The sequence below is a fragment of the Salminus brasiliensis genome, chromosome 14 (genome assembly GCF_030463535.1).
Source record: "Salminus brasiliensis chromosome 14, fSalBra1.hap2, whole genome shotgun sequence".
NCBI classification, from domain to species: Eukaryota; Metazoa; Chordata; class Actinopteri; order Characiformes; family Bryconidae; genus Salminus; species Salminus brasiliensis.
This window is the reverse complement of record NC_132891.1, coordinates 13,972,572-13,994,822: the sequence shown is the minus strand read 5'-3', so window position 1 is coordinate 13,994,822 and position 22,251 is coordinate 13,972,572. Positions and strand designations below refer to the sequence as shown.

At 39.8% G+C, this 22,251-nt stretch overlaps 2 protein-coding genes across 8 annotated transcripts in view; one reads left to right on the top strand and one right to left on the bottom strand.

Annotated features, from left to right (window-relative positions):
- Positions 1–19,634, top strand: part of LOC140577364 (band 4.1-like protein 1) — a 73,316-nt gene extending 53,682 nt beyond the window's left edge. For 3 of the 7 annotated variants that reach the window (XM_072697306.1, XM_072697304.1, XM_072697305.1), the window contains exons 11-24: positions 501–676; positions 1,562–1,737; positions 2,562–2,600; positions 5,138–5,173; positions 6,719–6,871; positions 7,443–8,243; positions 9,793–9,843; positions 10,580–10,969; positions 11,381–11,617; positions 11,820–11,879; positions 12,483–12,575; positions 12,701–12,781; positions 14,547–14,663; positions 16,411–19,634. In XM_072697306.1, coding sequence (XP_072553407.1) covers positions 501–676; positions 1,562–1,737; positions 2,562–2,600; positions 5,138–5,173; positions 6,719–6,871; positions 7,443–8,243; positions 9,793–9,843; positions 10,580–10,969; positions 11,381–11,617; positions 11,820–11,879; positions 12,483–12,575; positions 12,701–12,781; positions 14,547–14,663; positions 16,411–16,416 — 2,416 coding nt within the window. In that variant the 3' untranslated portion in view covers positions 16,417–19,634. The remainder of the gene's footprint in view (positions 1–500; positions 677–1,561; positions 1,738–2,561; positions 2,601–5,137; positions 5,174–6,718; positions 6,872–7,442; positions 8,244–9,792; positions 9,844–10,579; positions 10,970–11,380; positions 11,618–11,819; positions 11,880–12,482; positions 12,576–12,700; positions 12,782–14,546; positions 14,664–16,410) is intronic. The other 4 variants (XM_072697308.1, XM_072697307.1, XM_072697310.1 and 1 more) reach the window with 4 other exon arrangements.
- A 1,105-nt stretch (positions 19,635–20,739) lies between these two features.
- Positions 20,740–22,251, bottom strand: part of cntn3a.1 (contactin 3a, tandem duplicate 1) — an 86,996-nt gene continuing 85,484 nt past the window's right edge. Inside the window, exon 23 of the mRNA XM_072696148.1 lies at positions 20,740–22,188. Coding sequence (XP_072552249.1) covers positions 22,097–22,188 — 92 coding nt within the window. The 3' untranslated portion in view covers positions 20,740–22,096. The remainder of the gene's footprint in view (positions 22,189–22,251) is intronic.

Below are 22,251 nucleotides of genomic sequence, written 5' to 3'. Positions count from 1 at the left end.
GTATGACAAGTGATTCCAAACGTTTGAACAGTAGTGTGCGTATCAGTGTTGTATCAGTGACATTTTTACTTGAAGGGATTCATTAGTGCAAAGTTAATATAAGCCAGTTTTATCAGTCATATAAACATATTGTCCAGGCCCTGTTAGCACTGTTCTTTCTTTTGTTTCTTTCTTTTTTTTTTTAGAGAAAAGGATTATTCAGTCTTCAATGCTCTGACGGATATTTGTTTCTCTCCCTCCTCATCTTTTTTCCTCATTTTGTAAACACATTTCACACTACGAGCAGTCTGGTAAACAATGCAGAGAAATGAATGGGAAATATATTCCCATTAAAAAACAATAATCAGCCTCAGTGAACTGTGCGGGGTGTGAATTTACACCCCTTTTTTGGGATAATTGGAAGCTTTTATGTCAAAAGGAAAGATGGTTTGTCAAAAAATACGAGACAGTTTGAGCCTGCATTAATAAAGACAGTTTGGATTGATTGGTCTTTCCTATAGGTTGGTCTCTCCTGAACCCCCACCCAAAGGTTTTTTGGTGATTGGATCAAAGTTCCGCTACAGCGGGCGGACCCAGGCGCAGACTCGCCAGGCTAGTGCGCTGATTGACAGGCCAGCCCCCCAGTTTGAGCGCTCAGTTAGTCGGCGGTACTTGCTGTCCCGCAGTCTAGATGGAGGTATGTTTTATGTATTTCTTTCTAGAGCTGATATCAAAAATGCTGTTTTTTTTTTTATGAAAGAGGCTTGCTCTAGTGTAATGCACCAGATTTAGACAGGACATTTAAAAAGTATAAAAAAAAGGAAAATAATGTCACCATGACATTATCTGTATCATAAAAAAGTTTAAAATATCATTGATGTCCATGTACATAATAGTGGAAATAACTACCCTTGGCTCGGATGACACTAGTGACTGTATTAGGTGACAGAGGGTGTTCATTATAGTGGTGAACTGGTCCACAGTGATGCAATGATTGCTCTGTACCACTCGCCAGAGTCGTCATTCCCCTCTGGTATCAATGGCCCATGGGTCACCACTGCTGGGCACTCAATGTGTGAAAAGTTCATTCTCTGTACACTTTAACCACAACGTCTCTAAAACATTTCACAAATGGAGCATTTTCTGAGATGTTACCTCCCATCACTCACAGTCATAGTCATATCAGAATATTATGAACACCCCTGGTTCAGAATGAACTCAGCCCAGGATGTCACAGATGCCATATGACGGGGTTTGCTGCATGTATAAATTAGTGAGTACACCAATCAGAATGCAAAATGATGGGCAAAGAACGTGTTTTGACTGATGTCCAAAAGGGCATGATAATGAAGTGTGGTAACATTTCGGAAATAGCAAGCATCAAGTGCCTCCCAATGGCATGGAAGTAAACAAATGCTTTCACATACAGCCTTACTGATAACTGGTTGCATCTTCAAAAGATGTGCAAACAGGAAGCTTCTTTAGAGTTGTTCTTATAATAAGAGAAGGCACTGGAGTTAAGGTCACAGCAAAGCTTTGAGAAAATGCATGTTCTTAATGTTTGATAATATGTCACTGTCAGCTTCTGCTCTGGGGGACACAATGGACAGATTGTCTCAACACACGCCCAGTGAACCTACACCTAGCATGGAGTTTATGGAGGCCGGTCAGGAGCAGTACTTTGACCAGGACCAGGACCAACCTGATGATAAAGGATCTGAATTCGATGTGACTCCCTCAAAAGCTATGGAGTTGAAGGTACGGCACAACTTTTAATAATCCAAATGAATGCTAACAGTGATAACGATGATAATTCCAAAGCCTGAAACCACTAGTGAAAAACTGTGGACCAAAAGACAATTGTCTACGTTAATTGGACATGGCTTGGGAAATGTAATGATTATGGGCAATATTTAATATATAATTTGAGTTCAAGCAGACTCAGACACTGCTAGACTACACCTTGTCATACCTGTTATGTAATAAAGTGTAAGACAAGTAAAATGAAATAGCAGTAGGTGTGGAATGCGTGGAACGTTATCTTATTGAAAAGGGTATGATGTTCCAGCAATTCAGGGCCTTCTGGTATTTACAGCAGACGTGTATGAATATTCAGCAGATATTTACAGAGAGTTCGAGGAGTCCAGCCACATTATGCTAACGACTGACTAACACTCACCCCTGGCCTTGCCTTCTCCTCCAATTCAGAATATAATCCATCTCCTCTTAGTCCTCTTTTTAATGTCCCTGCTTCTCTCCCTCCACCACCCTGCTCTCTTGCCACTTCCCTTGGCTCTTCTCTTTATCTCTCTCTCCCCTCCTTTCCTCGCCCCCTCACTCCTGGTGCTCTTGAGTTTAGATAGGAATATATTTCTCTGTCTGGCTATTTTCTTAATCTCTCTTCTTTCCAAATAAGTAACTTGCCTATTCCTGACTTTTGCCTAATCTGTCAGTGTACTTTCCTTCTTTTGCTCTGCCCTGCTGTGAATTTCTCAATCCAATCCAGATTACCTTCTCTGCTAGCTTTTAATCCGTCCCCTGCTTTCTACTAATTGCTCTTTCCTTCATTCTCTTGCTTGCAGAGGGAGGAGCCGGGGTCTCCTCTAGACTCTAAGGCAGAGGTATTTTATGTCTAGCACATGTTTGTCTATCTGACTGTCTGTCTGTCTATTTGTCTACCTCCGTGTAGATCCCAATAGCATGGCTGTGAAGTCCATAATGAGTAGCGATGAGACAGGGCATTTTGTTCCCAAGTTTACTGTGCCACAGAGCATGATTTGCGTGTACATGGCTTTTCATGCCACCCAAACCAGTCTTTGTCTTCTCAAATGAATCACTTTTTAGATGAAGCCATAACGGATCCATCCATGTTTCAGCTACAAATGCGTTTTTTTGGTAGCAACTGTTGCAAGGTTAGATTTGCTACATAATGTTGGCTTTACAGTTTACACTGCAGTGACTGAGTTGTATTTTATTTGAACTGGCCAAGTTGGAAACAGCTAATTTGCTCCACCATGTGTTGTGACGAAAACTTGTGCATTTTATAAAAAGCGAAGACTCAAAACCAGTTGTGAAAAGTATTTTATTGTACAGTTACAAGATGTTACACAAGCAGGAGGGTGAGCAGTCATCTCAAGAGAGAGAGTGGCTAAAGTCAGTTGCTCGTGCTCTTCCTGAAAATGCAAAGGATGGTTTGAATCTTCAATGCTGATAGGATCATTCTAATTTTACTCTCCTTGAGTTTTCACCAATTAGCTAAATTAATCTGTAATTCTGATCTGCCAATATTAATGCTGCGTCTTATACTATAAGGTCTAAACTATAACTAATAGTTATAGTATACTATAGTATAATGTATACTATTTATAGTATAAACTATACTAATCTAGTGTGGGTTTTGCAGATTAGTACACAAAATATTAATGTAGGAAGTGATGAAGTGTTTCTGTGCCAACATAGATCACTGCGAGTTCTCCTGCCATCAATGCTACTCCTCTTTAGCGTTATCCACCATTTTTCTAATAACTGTAACAGAAATGAGTAGCTCCTCCCTTTCTGTTTCACATTGCACTGTGGGATAAAGCTGATTAAGAGTATGCATCTTTCTGATATCTGAGCCTACTCAACTTTGACATTTTACCTATACTACATACTTTATCCTCAAAAACTACTTAGTATTAGTAAATAGTATGCTATTGGGACGTTTATTACGGATGAACAATCAGAGTTGTAAACAAATAAGTATATAAGTATATATAAATATATGACTATAAAAATGTGCAGGTTAAAAAAAATACATGGCGGAACAGAGCTAAAAGGCTGAGGAATGACGGTGAGTACTGCAACTCAACAAGTTTGCCTAGGTTCATCCCAGTCTGTTTATGTCCACAAAGAACCATAAACTATAGCTTTCCTCACTAATGAGCACTCATATGGAGGAAGGAAATTAAAGAGAGCCTAAGCAGACAGGGAGCAGAGGAAAAACAAAGAGTAGATATTTATGAGATCTGTGCAGAGTTTCTTTTTACACTTGTATATGATATGATATTTCCACACCTCACACTAATATAACTCTGACACACCAGAGTGATGCCGCTGCAGATGTGTGGCTGTGCTTGATGTGCTTCCTTATGGTTCTTGTGGCTTAGTGTTAACAGTTCTCTCCACACACTCCGTTCATGTGACCGATAAGTTTTTTTACTTTTTGCCATTATTTCAATCTGGCTGTTTTTTTTTGTTTGTTTTTTTTTACGTTGTGACCAATAGTTTACAAATGTTTATTCTAAACATGCTGTAGCAGTTATGTTAGGTTGAATGTTTTCTGTTACGCTTGTGAAACCTCAACAGCTGCTACAGAAGGAGGCATTTGTGGGTGGACCACAGATAGGTCAAATAATTGCTACTGCAGAACATTTAAAGTGATTCCAGAAAAGCTTACACTTAAAATCGCAGTCTTTGTCCTTGTTTTTGGTCTGAGTTAACAAGCACAGACTACTGCATCTGCATCACCTTGAAGCTCATTACTTTAGTGAATACTTTCAGTCTTGGTGTGCACTTTGTGGGTTTAATGGATGAGAAGAGCTGAAACAGATGGTACAGAAATAGCACCGTGGTTTGAGCATATTGCCAAATTAGTTCATTTGAATACCATGTTGACTTAGATGGATCCAGGAATGGCACATATATTGCTTCCTACTTTAGATTCCTTTTATAAGTTTAATGGGATTAGGGGTGACATTGTTGCAGCATTTCGTCTTTCTTTCAGGGGTTTTCACTTTATATGTCTGTCTCTTTTTATATACGCGGCACTCTGCACCTCATAAAAAAGGCCGAAGTCATTTGTGTCAGTGGCCTGGGTACATTATTTGTGAATTTGCAATCTTTAAATGGAGCAAGTACAATTTGAACGTGTGTATTTAGGACATTGACACAACCTTGTCCACTTTCTGCAGTTCCATGCCTGACTTTACTGTGTGTGTCTGTGTGTGTATTATGAGACTTGCTCTGTCTGTTTGGCTGCCTGCCTTGCCCTTTAAACTCAACCATGCTCTGCCTCCCTGTCTTCACTCCTGCCACTGTCTCCCCGCCTCCCTGCCTCTTCCTCGCTGTGCCTCGCCCTGCCTCGCACCATATCTCACTCCCTCACCCCTCTCCCCAGTCGGACCAGGACTTGGCCCCACGCCCTAAACAGGAGGTACTACTTCTGGCACATCCACTGCCTGAGCTGTTTGTCTCTGATAGGATCCTTTCATTAGTTTCTGTCCTTGTACTTGTCCGTTCGTAAGTGGAGGTCATGGAAACTGGACAAAAAAATTAAGATCTATTAACTGCGCAAGCATGTACCATATGTTCATAGGGGTCTGTTTTTTTTTTTCTTTCTTTGTCTGATGGTGTCCAAGGTCCAATGGGATGGCCTGCAGCCTGAAAGTGGCTCAGTTAAAAGACTACTCTAACATGATTCAACCTAATTTCTATTTGCCTCACAAATCACAGTTAATTACCACAGACACTAATTTTGGTCTGTAAGAGAACAGTAAACCTTTTGACTTCAAGGGGAATTCCACTGATTTTTCAAACATTCTGCATAATTCAGTGGTTGACATGCAAGCAAGTAAGATATTCATAGTGATTTGGTGTGAAATAGTTCATCTTAAAGAAAAACACCAACTGATGGAAACTACGGGTCATAATATCTGCATTGCAAATATAGCCATTTTATTTATTTTATAAAACCACCAATGCTAAAATCATAAATAATACTCAAAAAACTTTTACTTTGGGAACTATTTTGCACCCAGAAAACAGAATGCCTTGCATTTGCCTCTATGTCATGAAAGCAAGCCCCTTTTTTTATCATATATGTAGTTCTGTGATTCCAGTCTGTAGTCCGCCTGTTTTTCTGCATACTTTGTTAGCCTCCTTTCACCCTGTTCTCCTATGGTCAGGACCTCACAGAGCTTCTGTCATGGACTTTCCCTTGTCAAGGTGGATCAACTAGGTAGAAGTGACTAATAGATTGGACATTGAGTTGACACAGTGTTTAAAAACTCCAGCAGCACTGCCGTATCTGATCCACTCGTACCGGCACAGCACACACTAACACATTCGCCACCACCATGTCACGTGTCACTGCAGTGCTGAGAATGACCCACCACCCAAATAATAGCTGCTCTGTGGTGGTCCTGTGGGGTCCTGATCATTGAAGAACAGGTATAAGGAGGCTAACAGTATGCAGAGAAACAGGTGGACTGAAGTGCTCCTATTTAGTAGGTGGAGCTGATATAATGGGCTGAGTTCATTTCATTTTCAAACTCTGAGATGTTGTGTGTGTCAAAGCAAATACATCTAGTCCCATTTGGGTTTGATACATTTCTCAAGAACAGAGCAATCTGAATGACCTCTCTTTACATCTTAACAAATACATTACACAGACATTTTCAAAGATCAGTTGAACATTTAAAACAGCTAACACTTTTAGATATTATGTTGCAAAAGTATTCCCTGAATGTGTCCTTCAGCTGCCCCAGTTTAATATTCTTTTTTTAAATGCAATAAGCACCACCCAAGGCAGGTATATTCACATTGCCGGTACCATTGCAATCACAAGTCCCATTGCAATGAAAACACATATTAGACTATGTTATTAAGTCATGTTGTCTAGTTTGTAAGAGGTGTCCATTTAACATAATGATTTAACGCATTGCAGTGAGCTTGCCTTCTTGACGGGTTTGTTCTGCAGCAGTTCCTGGATAAGCCAGAAGATGTACTGCAAAAACATCAGGCCAGCATCAACGAGCTGAAGAGGGCACTGAGGGAACCCAACAGCAAACTCGTCCACAGAGAGAAACGCCTATCTGCAGCCTCTTCTGGTAGCACTCCAGAGAAAAAAGCTGTGAGTATAAGAGGCTTAAAGAGCCATGCAAAGTGCAGTGTGCAGATGTTTTGTAATATAGTATGAACAATATGTATATTGCTTATCATATCAGCTTCAGAGGCTATCAAGTAGTAGTCTTTGCTTCAGTACAATTCTTTGAGCCGTACTCTCGCTGGGCAACATAGTTGATTGTGATCTTTCTTTAATGACTTACTTTGTTTATTGTGTATTGTCTTTCACAAAAGAGTGTTGAACTCTTTTGTCACTGGCTAAATGCTAAACTAAGAATGTTTAAAACTGTAATGGAAGTATTCTGAAGCGGGTTAATACCGACATCTTTATTTACAAAAGGTAAACATTATGATTAGCAACACCTGAAACACAACCGGTGCTTTTAAGTACTTTTCACATGGTACTGAATTTGAATTCATCTTTCCCTTGATTAAAACTACCCCTAGGGCTTGCATTCTGTAACATACCCGCATCAGGCTTTTACATTATGACATGAAGAACATATTAGTTACAGTGATAGAGTGTACAGGTGACCCTCGCAAGCAATTGAAACTGTTCACTCTATATTGATACATAGGCCTCTGAGGAGCCCTTATTGATTGAGAAGCCAGACGGTTGTCAAAGAGACCTGACCCTCAGTTCAAAAGAGGAAAAGAACAAGAGCCCTGCTAGAATAGATCCGTCACTCACTGGTTCTCAGCAGGAAGGAGAGGAAGTGATGAGAGGAAAAATCTATATGCCTCACGGTGGCACAATGGTAAGCTATGCTGTAACAAGGAAAGCCAAGAAGAACTCCATCCCATCACCAGAGAAACCTCAGAGGAGCAGGGCTAAAAGTTCTGATTTAAAGAACCAACATGTCCAGGATTCACATTCTGTGGTGGACAATGATAATGGTAATGGACTTCCACATGAGAGCCATGTGGAGAACAGCATTCATACCAATGGCTATGATGAATATACAGCAGACAGACACTGGTCTGAAAGGAGGTACATGGGCAAAGGCCATGCAGAAGATTCTAGGAACTCAAACTTTTGGAACTATGAAGAAAGAAGCTGGGGCGAAGCGTCTCCCAATGCAGCAGTAGACAAACACATGAGAGATCAGTATAATGGTAGCAGATGGCAGAGACAAAGCATGGAAGATGGAAAAGACAAAACCCAACCGGCAGGAGATTCAGCTATTCTAAAGAGCAGCTCAGTTAAGGGCAATACCCCTCAATCAGAGGTCAAACGAGCCATTCCCTTGAAGCCTGAGAGGTCAAAGAAGTTGAAAGGAAACAAGGGAGTCAAGCCACAAGACCTGCCTGAAAGCAACAGATCAGTTAATGAGACTGAGGGAGCAAAGTCAAATGAGGAGCCTTCTGGAAGTGAAAAGGTACTGGATTTTTTCACACAGATGAGTAGGCCTATAGGCATGGGTAGCACCGCAGCAATTGCTAAAAGAGACACGACTGCTGATGACCATAATAGGGAGGCCAGAGCACACAACCAGACACCGCGACCAGACAGGCAGCAATTTCAAGATCCGGCAGACAGCGTTAATCAGAGACTTAGTGCTGGGGATGACCTGGTCCATTGTGAAGATCCTTCCCCACTGTCTGATTTCCCATCAAACGTAATGTTTCCTGGCTTTGATCAAATGACCCCTTTGTGTCCTCTTGTAAAATCCCAGAGGACAAGAGAGACACGTAACAAACAGACCGCCTTTATTGACTGCAGCCACAGCCTTCTCAAGAGTTCCAGCTTAGAATCAACCAAGAGGAAACCAGTGGTAACAACTGCTTGGCATCTGCTTATCACTTACAGGAACTATAGGCATCGCATGAATCTGCACATCCATGTCTTATAGTTTTTACCTCCAACTACACACACCTTTACAACATAAGCACCTGTATCTGAGGAGAGATGGGCTCAAGTGCCCAGTTTGGCACGACTAATGCTATCCATTGGCTGATAAAGGTGTTAGGTATTGTAGTCGCTGGCTGATTGGATGAAGATACACTTCCTCCTTTCCTTTTCCCTCCTCTCCACAGCTCAACATCTGCTTGCACATTTGAGACAAACCATAGGATCCTCCATGTAATCTTTAATTTTCATTGCTTCAGCTTCAAGCTCACGTTCCTCTAATTCCCACTGTGCCTATGGCCTCTCCTTCCAACAGCCTTTCTCTGGTCCCATTTTATCAGTCAGAAAGGGAATGGTTGTTGATAGGAATCAAAGGCACCATGCTATTATGCTAAAATGCCATTTTTGCAAATGTAGGGGCTTTAGCGGGCAAGACGTTCAAAAATGGCCGCGTAATTGCTCATGAGCAGGGCACAGAGGTAATTTGCTGAGTGATTGGTTAAGCTAAGCTATGGTCTCTGGATGGAATTATATGCTGTCATTTGGTGGTAGATGAGGCATTATTTTTTTTAAGGGCAGGGAATATTGAGGTACTTATCTTTTTGGGCAGAAGCCAACTTAGCTTCAACTTCTACAGCCTAAACAGAAGCCAATAAAAACTGGTTAAGTATATAATTTGGTATCAGCTGACCTGTGTTGACCTGTGCTGACTAAGCACTTCTTTGATATTCAAGGGCGTTTGGCTCCTCAAGCTCCTTAAAAATACATCTTTCCACTTTGTGTATATTGCTGTGCCATACCGATAAAAGGAATGAGCAGAATTGATTCATGGCCCTCGAAATGGCACCTACCATCACATCCTAACCTAGTCTAGCTCACAGCTCTTAAGTCAGGTGCAATGCAATATGTGTTGTTGACAAAGCTTGTAGAATGAATAATGTGTTCTGTCTGAATGCATTTGTGGAGTTTGATTTTTGTCCAGATGGCGGGTTATGGGCATTATGGTGTCCTGCTCTTTTTTGCCTGAAACCTCAGAGCTCTAACTTTGCATTACTCTTCCTATTATTTCATCTCACCAGGAGCCCCTCCCCACTCCAGCAATTCATGCGGAACCTCAGGAGGAAGCCCAGGTGCCTCATTTTTCCACTCATCCATCCCACTTTTCTCATCACGCTAATCCATGCGTTTTAAGAGCTGTTCGATTTTTGGCATGAGCTAAAAGCTAAGGACCCATATTTGCATACATACCACAGCAGCATGAAATCAACTGCATGCCTCCCAATGCCCCAACATGATCACATGTGTAAATTGTCCCATTGTGTCTGATGATGCAATGAGAGACATGGTTTTGTCTCACCACACAAAATGCAGTCCCAACATGGTTGGGAAATGTCATTCACACCTACCAACAGTATCTAAGGCTTGCCTCAAAAGCAACAAGCCAAGACTTTTCAGTGTGTTCAAACCTCTGAGAATATTACCACTGGATAGGTAATGATTTGTCGCAAATTCATTTTATGGGCCATTCATGCACCACAGAGGTGGTGTGCTACAGAGGTCAAACAAGTTCTGTCTTAATGCTCCCTCAGAGACACGTACAAGTTCTGAAAAGAAACTTTTCAGTCAATCCATCTCTTTGAGTTTTACCCAACATTTAGATTCTGTGTATATGTATATTTTGCCATTGCCTAAATATCTATTGCTTTACAGAAAATCTGTCCATACCATCATTTTTTTCTAGTTGCCTCATGTTACTCGTACTGTCCACATTCGTTGTTTCCACAAGCATAGCTGAACTTTACTTTCCCTGAATGAACATTTTCCTTTTCTGACTTTCTACTTTCTACTCTTCCTCTGTCTCTTCAGAGGGAGCTATGGGAACGACGCCTGGGATCTGTCTCTGAGGATGACCCTGATCCGGAAACCCTGTATCTTAAAGAGACCCACCTGGGCATTGAACGCAAATGCTCCAGCATCACTGTCAGCTCCACTTCCAGCCTGGAGGCTGAGGTGGACTTCACTGTCCTTATGGACCTTCAGACAGGGATGGAGGAGTTCTCCAGAGGTATGTCTGAGCTTGGGGAGAAGGACTTCTCCCCTGAGCTAAGCCTTTCGGACCGGCCGACCCATCCAGCCTTCATACTAGGGGCTGACCCCATCATCCTACCAGAGGATAAACATGCTGACTTATGGAGAACCATGGAAGAATCGAAACCTGTGGTAGAGCAAAGGCCTGTGGAAGAACGTAAACCTGAGGTAGATGGTCCTTCTTCTTCTTTAATCTAGGAACTGGGCCACCACCTTAGAGAGATGCATAACTATGCGTCTGTATTGATGTTTTTGATCATATCATTTTTTAATTTTCTCTTGCATCTTGCAGGGCATCAAAACAAAGCATGAATTTACATGGGAAATTTCAGTTCATGATTGATGCTAATTCTGTTCCATATGGTGCTGCCTTCCATAGTCGAATGTCAGTCCGTTCAAGGTTTGGTTGCTTTAATTTCAAATTTCTGTTACGTTTCTCACAGCTTCATATTATTTTCTTTTGAACCATGCCCCATGTTATGCTGTCAAGTTCTTTCAACTGACACTGACCTCCGAACTTCCTACCATCTTGCTACTAATCAGGATTTGACCTTTTGCCATTTTTTGTTCCTTTTAAAGCCTTTTGTGCCAAAAAAAGCTCCTCGTTCTGTGAAAGCTGCTCAGGCTTTGAAGAAGGAGTCTACAGAGCTGGCTAGTATGCAGGCAGTAAGACGGGAGGGTTCAGAGATAGCCTCCTTCCAGCCTCACAGCAGTGAAATAATCGCCTCTCAAGCTCTGAGGAAGACTGAGGTTAAGATCGAGACACAGCCAAATGGATCAGAGGTCACCACAACCATTATGGAGATTACAGACCAGGTAGAGACAATTTAATCTACGACATTGTTCACTGAATATCCTTATGCTGACTATAATGAGGCCACAATATCTCTATCAGTAAACAATCTGTATAAATAGAATTATATACCAGTTATCTTCAAGTTAAAGGTCACTATTTCTGAATGTTCTTGAGTTTACTTTTTGAGGTCAGTCATGCAGAAATATTTATTTTCTGTTATAGGACCATGGCATGAGTGGTTTGCGAGAAGCTACTTTCTCAATGGCTGAGAGGATCTCTCCTGTATGTATACTGAAACATAGTACAAACCAATATAAATGTAAACTACATATATACAGGTTTATGTATTTTTTTTTAATTGAGAAGGACTAAAAAAACACACTATTTTTAGAAAATTGATGTATCATGACATTAAAATGCTAAATCATCAGTATGACCTGTGCTAAGGTTTGGACACCCTAAGCCTTCCAAATGCTCAGCTTTTTTAGACCTTAATTAGCAAGTCAAGCTTGAGGCATGCCACCATTGTAATTAGTAACTGTCAGGCAACTCAAATTTACGAGCTTTATAAAAGCTCTCACTCTTCTAAACTTGTACTAACACCCGGCAGCCATGGGCTCCTCTAAGAAACTGTCAAGTGATTGTTTTGATTATGTCATTAAATGGCCTTTGGTGTCCAGATTTTGCATAGAACTGTACGTTAAGTATGTGAAAAAATCTAATTGTTGTGAACTGTATAAGTTGTATAATTAGCAAAGTGCAAAAGCTACCATAGATAGCTTAATAACCTTGTTGTCTAATCCTCTTAATGCACTGAATGGAAAGCGTTAATATGTTAAACATAGACTCTATGTATCACTGCATGGATATTTTACTATTGGACAGGTCAGCTTTGGGTCTTTGGCAAGAGAAGGTTCTGGGTCTCCTTTAATGGTAACAGAAAGCGTGACATCAACAACAACAACACATGTAACTAAGGTAGCATGAACACTGATCAAGCCATTTATTTCATTACATGAAATTATTATTATATTTTATTTTAAATTATTATATTTATTATTAATTATTAATTATGCTAACCAAAGCCCTTTTCTGTACTTTAGACTGTGAAAGGAGGATACTCGGAGACTCGAATCGAAAAGAGGATTATCATTACTGGAGATGACGATGTTGATCAAGATCAAGTAAGTTCTTGCAGAGATAAAAGCTGGAATTGAAGGCTACCTATGCAGGGAATTTATAACAAATGCATAAACTCTGAATAACGGTCTGTAAAAGGTACTGAAAAGGTACAAAAAGTTTTGTTAAGAGCTTATGTTAACAAAGCTTATGTCAGTATTCATCAGACAGCATGCAATGTTTTATGGTGGAAAAGACATTAACTAGGCCTCATTGTAAATGTAAATTACTTGGAAATGACACTTCATATCTATTGACTTAACAAATGTCAGTCACAGTGTAATTAACTGAAAAACACAGTACCCTAGATTAATAAATCTCACTGCCAGATTTACCAGGACATTAAGAGGAAATAGTGTAACATCATGGGGAAGATTACAACTGCAGTTCAGACGATCCTGACTTTGTTTGTCACTGGGACTTCAGAGGATATTAAAGCAACATTGTGTATTATTTTGACCTTAAAATTACAGCTCACTGTGATGCTCCACTGACAATAATAAGAATAACATCTGTATCACTGCTACTCTGGGCTTGGCACACTGTCTACTGCAGCATGGAACTTTGGTGAAGCAGGCAGGGAAACGGTCATGAGAACTGAGTAAAGACTCATAGTAGTGTAAAATCCTGTAGTATAAAGTCCTGTATTCACATCTGTCCACATGCTTATTTCACTTTCAGCAAAATGACAGAGAGTATCTCTTCTAGTTCTAGAAGAGTTCTAGTTCTAATGTATAGTTACTCAGTTTTTTTTATGACAAAAACGCATGGACACCCTAAGTGCTGCAAATGCTGAGCTTTTCCAGACCTTGATTAGCAAGTCAGCCTTGAGGCATGTCACCAGTTGCAATTTGTAGTTGTCAGGCAACTCAGATTTACAAGCTTTATAAAAGCTCCCACTCTTCTAAACTTGTACCAACACCCAGCAACCATGTACTCTACAAAACTGTCTAATGATCTGAAATCACCCAAGGCAGAGGAAGCCTATAAGAAGACAGCCATGTGTTTTCTGCTTGAGGTTTCTACAGTTCGTAATGTAATTTGGAAATGAGAATTCAGGGGAACTGTGGAGTTTAGGATGACATCTGGAAGAACAAGAAACCTCTCAGAGAGAACTGCTTGTGAACTGGTTACACAGGCAAATCCCCACATGACTTCCAAGAACCTGTAGGAACCAAGAAAAATGCTTCTTGGTCCACATGCTTCTGCATGTTTTATTAGACTCTATAGCAGATCATATTTGGTCCTTTTAGCACCAAAACAGACTGACATTATTGTATGAGCTCACTAACATGTATTTTGATTCACTGAGGTCACACACCTGCAAAAATACCACTTCCATATTGATGTTTCTCAACAATTCCAGTAACTGAGTCAGCCATGTTAGGTCAGTATTAGTTTGTGCGTGGAATAGAACCTATCTGAGTAAAACTCACGTTATTCCTATTGCTTTCTGGGACCCCCTATTTGCATGCTGGATGTTTCTTTCCTACTTGACTCACCATCACTGTGAAGCCACTTCCCTAAGCCACTTTTCCCTAAGGCGGTAAAAAGACACCCGATCTCATAAACCGTACTGGCATAGCACCGTTACCGCTGTGTTTTATGAATCCAGTCATTTATTTCAGGGTTGCAAATACTGAAATAAGTACTTATGTACTATGTCATTTGTATTTAATGGTCATGTTTTATGAAGCCCCTATGAAGGAAACCTTCAAAAGCAGGTAGCCTTGGAAAGTATGTGCCAAGATGTATTCTTTGTTTTCGCAGGCGCTCGCCATGGCAATAAAAGAAGCCAAGCAGCAGCATCCTGACATGTTGGTAACCAAGGCCGTCGTTGTCAGGGAAACAGAATCTTCCACACACGACCCACATGAGGAGTCCAAGGTATTTGTCATATTTAGTCCCAAAGAGCATAATTAATCCTCTCCCCGTGAAAATAAACACTTAAGTTTTCACTGAAGCGCTTATCTGTCACATTGGTCTTTTTAATTGGGTCATAGGTAGTGCCTTGACAGGGTCATAATGACATGTCAGCAACATTACAGTTAACTTCCTGTGCTTTTTTAAAGGTGGATAGTGCTGACAGGCACAAGCAGCATTACAGAATTATGCACATCTTACTGCGAATGTGCTGAAAGAAACTAGGATATCTTGTTGTTGCCCAGTGACAGTAACATGCCCTAATTAGAATGTCAAAGTAAACTCTTTTCCAAACAAAGTCCAGTTCAAATTTAAGATTCAATTCCAAAGCACAAAGTATTGGGACACCAGAGCTTCTATACATCTAAATCCATTGGCATTAATATGGGGTTGGTCACCCTTTGCAGCTCTAACAGCTTCCACTTTTCTAGGAAGACATTCTACAAGATTTCGGAGTGTGTCTGTGTGAAGTTTTGCCCATTCATCTAGAAGTGCATTTGTGAGGTCAGACTCTAAAGTTGGATGAGAGGGCCTGGCTCACAATCTCTGTTCTAGTTCATCCCAAAGGTCTTTGATGGGGTTAAGGTCTAGGTTCTGTGCAGTTCTTCCACACCACCCACTCAATCATGACTTTATTGACCCTGCTTTGTGCACTGGAGCACAGTCATGCTGGAACAGAACCTCAAGGCGACTGAGTTGCTAAATGCTTTTATTTTTCAATAATACCACTCACAGTTGGTCCTGGAATATCTATGGACTTGTTGACTTGTTGTAAGGGTGGCATCTTATTACAGAAGCAAGCTGGAATCATGCAGTGAGCTCTTTTGAATCACCCATTCTTTTGTGTTAGCTAGATTTTATACACCCGTGGTAGTGGGAATTAATGAAACACATGAATTGAGATTAAGAGGTGTGTCCCAATACTTTTGTCAATATAGCGTCTCTTTATTCTGTATTCCATTACAACATACATAATACATACATCACTACAATACAATTTGTAGAATAAATTGAAAAAAACTGACCTTATGTTATAAATAAACTAGCAAGAGACAACTTAATGTTAGACAATGTGTGCTGACTTTACTTGCTTATTATTTACACAGTGCAGTACATTATAGTGATTGTCTTAATGGAAGATTTATTTTTATAATTATAGGCCTAAAGTTGGTACCAAAGGAATACACATATTATAATTATTATAAAATTGTAAAAACAATTAAATAACAGAACACTAAAGGTAGTGTGAATATAGCAGACAGTACCACTCACCATTTCTCATTATTAGCCTTTCTGTCAGCTCAAACCAGTCTGGCCATTCTCATTTGACCACTCTCGTTTGACCTCCCCCATCAACAAGGCATTCACTTCATGTTTTTCTTTTGTCACACCATTGTGACGAAACTTTACAGACTGCTGAGTTTAAAAATCCCAGGAGATTATCAGTTATAGAAGTACTCAAACCAACCCGTCTGACACCAACGATCAGGCCACACTCAAAATCACTGATATCATATTTTCCCCCATTCTGATGGTTGATGTGGACATGCTGGACCATATCTGCCTAATTTTATATATTAGATAACTGCATGAGTATGTGTACAGGTCTTCCTAATAAACTGCTTGGTGAGTATACTTACAGTTCTCGCTAAACAGTATCGTTGGTGATGACTCGCTCACATTTGTGTCTTTACTGTTTTTTATTTTTCAGTCCTGATCTCCTGTTCTCAGGACTGTGTACAGGAGTAGTTCTGGATTTGAAACCACCCAGGATCCCAGGACCTCAACAGTTTGCATACGGATACACACCTATACTCCGTCAGAACTCAGAACTCATCATATATGCACACATCATTTTGCTTTATCATTTGCTGTGGTTGTGAAAAGTTAAATGGGAGCTTTTGACCCAAACTTTGGTTCTCTGACCAATTTGGATCTATTCCGTCTCCAGGGCCAAAGAAGTTTGGCAGACTGCTCTGCAGCATAGTGTCCACTGGTGTTCTGTTGAAGGGAAAACACACCATCACCTTCATAGTCCAAGTGAACTTTCTTCTCTGCCAGCCCAAAGGTGGCTAACTTCCAAATGGATGATTCGTCCTGATGTAAAGGCACTACCATCCATCGGGTAGCGTATCTAGGCACAAGGAAGACTAAACATTTTTCTTTTTAAGAACTGTCAATCAATAGAAAAAGTTACTTGTCTCTGCGCACATATGCCCATGCATTCTCAGTCAGACACAATTACACTGCTTTTGGATTCGGATTCCCATCCCATTCACTTGCATGTGGCAAATCAGGGTTTTAGCCTAGGATAAAAAAAGAGATCAACAAACTAAACAAACACAGACAGAACCAAACCAGCTACAGTGGGTCAGTGCACTCATCAGGCACATATGGTGTAGGCAGGGGACAGACAGATTGCTGGACGCAAGGACACCAGTTTATGCCAACAAACAGAAAGAAGAAACTTCTGAGAAGCACTTCCTCTCAAACTATGAAATGTAGGGAGGAGAAAACAACAGGAACCTGCTTCTAAACATGACGACTGCTTGACCTCCTTAGAAGAATCCTCTGCTCCACAGATTTATTATTTTCTTGAAAACTGCTACCTTGTATGTATATTTAGACTTGAAAGCCTATACTAGAATCCTCCTATAAGAGTTTCAGAGAGGTAACATATGTGTATTACTGTTATTACAAGAAAAACAACAATGGCCAGTAATGAAAATTGTTGAAGATATTGGAAATTGGACACAAAACCTCTCCACAGCCATCAAATTAGACTTTTTTTTCAATCTGGTTTTAAATACAAAGGGTAACACAAACACATTTATACGAAATGAAACAGCCAATGAAAGCCAGAATTTCTTTTTCTTTTTAGACTTAACAGAAGGAAAAGTAGTAATATGTAATGTTAAAGTCTGCATATTTGTATCATATGCATGTGCAACTGTTCAGTCGTTAATAACACGCAGTTCCACTTGTTTTTAGAAAAATAAAAGGAGGCTAACACAACTCTTGCCATTTGGCTTTCCAAAACCCCCAGAGACACAAACGTGTGTATAGACTTTTTTTCTGTAAGTGTGAATCTTATTCTTGGTTTATTAGCAGAAGAAGCGAGCTCTTTCCTGACCTTGGCGCACCATGTCCCACAATGACAGTTAATGGATGCCGTATTACGTGTCAAAGAGATCACTTTACAGGTTTTAGTGTGTTTCAATCTGACTGATTCCGTACTCTGTGGTAGATGTCATGAGGCTTTGATTTCTATTTTCAGTGGAGTGTGTACACAGTGATTCTCTTTCCAAACTTCCCTCTGTAACACGAGTGCTGGAACAGCATCAGGAATGACTGCAGGTGTACGTGTTGTAGTGTTTCATGAGTGTGTGGGCTATAATTGGTATGTGTATTGCTATTTTAAAGGAGCTTGTGATAGGATGAAGAAAAGATGATCGAGAAATGCTTGAATTTTTAATAGAATGCTGGAGGTGTCTTGTCGTACATGATGTTTCAATGGACCTTCAACAAGGGACTGCACCATTTGATTTCTACACTTTCCTCAACTTGAAAAATGTCAAAGATGGAAGTAGAGGTATCAGACATCTAAAATGTGCAATTACAGACTTGTAGAGGGGCGGTTTTCCAGACAAAGTTCAAATTAAGCTAACATTAAATCCTGTAATACTCCTTATGAGCAAAGTATTCATTTCTTGCCATTTAATTGAGTGGGTTGCTTTGGTTTTTCCCTCGTCATTCCTTGGCTGAACTAAGACTTTATGGGTCAATTTCTCAGACGTGGATTAAGCCTGCCACTGGTGGTATACTGTGAATAATCCCATTTAGGCTAGGCTCAGTCTAAATTTGTGAAAGTGTCCCTGAAATGAAAAGCATGAATGGTCTAAAAAGTGTTTAACAAGCCTGCTCCTGGAGATCTAGCGGCTTCCTAAAGCTGCAGCCCTAATCTACCACATCTGATCCATCCTGTACTGCTTTCAAATCTAAGGATATAATCATAATTAAGGTCTTATGCACTCCTTGCTTAATTTGGATCAGAGCAGCCATGTCTGCTTCCTTTTCTGTAATTCATCACAAGTACCTATTTAATCACATTCATTGTTTTTCACAGTCACTCATGAACTGTTGGACCTGCCCAATGATGTTTTATATTAATAAATGTTCTGCTAATCTGAAACCTGACAGTCTATATATTTAATTTAGCACCTTGTACAGTCCTCAATCCAATTTAAAAAAAAACAAATAGTCTTCTAAAAGCTTCAGTAGTCAGGTTCCTGTACTCTAAACTATGATGTAAGATGAAATGTCAGTTCATTCAGATTTCTAGTGCCATTTGGTCAAACATGCAGCTTCATGTGTGGCTGGAGAACCGCCCCTTTGTGTTACTGATGACAGTGAAAAAGTGCCATGGAGAAGCTGCTATCTTAATTCCAAGACAGTCATCGCCTTCTTAACCCAGACATTTGTCTCACCTGGAAACCAAGATTTTTTACACACACCTATACACACACACACACACACATACACACACAAATAAACCCTGAACAGATAGCAATGTGCTAATGCCATCAACGAGTTCTCCTGCTTGGTAGTTTCCACCATTTTGCTCTCATCTCATGTACTGAGGAAGTGTGAAAGTGGGTTGATTTGGGAAACGGCCAGCTCATGTGAGCAGATGGTGCTTCCGTTGTAGTTCAGGGTTCAGGACTCCCTCTCCCTTTTTTTCTTATTATTAAACATGTGCCACTGAAACAAAATGTCAAAGGAAGGTGGAGGCTCTGGGATGAAAAGGATGGCGCCTATGATCGATTTCTCCTACGTTTACATTCCTTTCACTCCTACTCTGTACTTCCTACTGCTTGGTTCTCCGTGTTTGCTGTACAGTGTTCTACATGAAATAAATCAAATCAGTCAATTAAAGCAGTGTGCTCGTCTTAAATAAAATGCTCTCCAGTTGGGCTTGGAAGTGTTTTTTTCCCCCGTGGATTTTGTTATTTTTTATGGCGCACTGCCCTCATCTGGTCTCATACAGAATGGCAGTTTGTAAATAAATAAATAAATAAATAAATAAAAACATAAATAAATAAGGGTCCATCTGTGTATTAAAAAAACTCATGAAAAATAAACTCAAACACAGTTGAACCAAGACATTCTGTAAGCAAAGGTAAGAATAATACAGTGCTTAAAAGCAGGTGCAGGTCACCTCTATTATCAACTTTATAATTATAATTAATTTAGTATTATAGAGAACCCACCTTCATTTTACTTAAAAAGGCATATTAATACAACACACACACACACACACATCATCATCATGTTGAAACCTGAGATCTCTATTGCTACTCATGCAAAGTTCATGCACTCCTTTCACATTACTTTTTAGGGGGATTTTGTTTTTAGTTTAGTTACTAACTGGTTGTTGTGTTATTGTTTTTTACTTTTCTGATAGATATGAGTAAGACATCAGTGATAAATAGACATGGTTTAACCACAACATGGCTCAACATTCTCATTGTTATTTCATGTCTTAGTATACATATGCGGCAGTTACTAGCTATCTAAGCCAGAAGCATAGCATAACATTCAGTGCATTCTGTATCTGTGAATCCTTCAGTGTTTTCAAAAGCGAGGCTCACTGGTCTCAGGACTGTCCTTGAAGACTGTTAACTTGCACATATGGGTAGTGTTATAAATGATTCTATGGCTGATTAATTAGTGATAAATGTGTGCATAAATAATTGCTTAATTTATTTTTATAATTTTTATATATTCTAGCAAGCAAGAAAATGTTTGTTAAAAAAGTTTTTTGACCTGCAAAAGAAATCTTTCCAATAGGTGTAAGGCACAAGTGTGTTAAGCGGTGTCCTATTCACGAATAACCAATGACACATCTGTGTAATGAGCAGTGACTTGCGTATAGATTTTCAATATTGAATACTGTACGACATGACGTCAGTTTAATGTATCTGTCCACATGACAGTGCACTATTACAAACTTCAATAAATAGGGTTTTAGTGGCAAAAATAGCAAAACTTTTCAACCAGGGTCGCATTAATATTTCCAGGTCATTTTATTTTCCATGACAGGAAAAATAGTCTGTAGATTTTTTTAGTCTGTAGAAGTTCCGGGAAGCCTGGGAGTGGTTACGCTTCAGTGAAATAAATACTTTTTTATACATTATACATTTTTCATGTTATTTTGTTTATTTAAAAGCAGTCAGACCAATCAAATACTGTTTTCCAAGCTACTACAGAGCCAAATCATGCTGAGGAGCGATTGACTGTAAAGGAATGTGTTGTTATGCAAGATACAGGAAAATAACAACCACAGCCACTAGCTACACAAAGTACCTCGAAGTAAAGTTTGCGCTGGTCTGTCTAACTCAATATGTTGTTCTTCAAAAAACACTGTCAGAGTAAAGAGCAAAAACACTGAATGGTGACTACTTCTTAAGGCTGTTTTTTTTTTTGGTCCTGAGGATATTTTAAATAGGTCTACTGTCTTCATAACTTCATTACTGAGGCACGCACTAGCAAAGCGTGGCTCTTGATACGTTACCTACTAGTAAACAAGGGGGTTCAAGACAGCTAAGGAGCATTGTTGTACTGATAAGGCCAGCAGCTATAGAGTCTTCTTTCTGGAACAGAAAACGAGGGACTTGTCCACAATAAGGGACTGTAAACGCTGTACACTTGGGGGACAATGCACTGAATAAACTTAGCAGGACAGCACAGTCTAGAAAATATGGATATGTATAGAAAGCCACTGGGACCTATGCTCGAGGATGCTAAAAAAAAAACAGCACTGGTCAGAATCCGAAGCATTTGCGTTGTTTAGGTCAGGTGCTGTTGCATAACAAAACACTAGAACATCCACTGGATTTATTAAAAGGTAATATTCAGTGAAGTCGTCTGTCTGCTCCAAATGGTTGTTGTAGAGGCAGAATAATCCAGAAAGCGTTCATTTTTTGCAGATAAGGATCCATATACTCTTAAAGACTTGTCCGTGTCGTAGTCCTCAAGTAGTAAAAGTGTATTATCCACATTCATTTGCCATGCTGAAGACATCCCATGGTTTGTTGTCCATATATATATATATATATATATATATATATATATATATATATATATATATATGTGAGATGCGAGCAGAAAGCTATACGGGATATTTAAAAAAAACAAAAAACGAACAATCCCTCCCAATAACTCCATTGTCTTGATAGCAGCTTTGGTATCAGTATTCCAAATGTGGCTGACAAAATAGTTTTTCTATGAAAAGTCCACAGAAGGTTAGCAAAACCTGCTGAAAAAGTGAAAAAGATGCGCATCCGCTTGAAGGGGACATTAATAAATGTTCTCCATTGCTTGGTTTGGACTGTCTGTCATAATAAAGTCCTGGCTGTGCAGGAGAGTAGTTGTGTTATGAGTACAGAGAGGACTGAAATCTCTGATGCTGCTCCCACCGCATGTGCCACTGCAACACATGGCATTAATGCAGAAAGAGAAGAACAGAAAAAGATGAAACACACTGCACGCT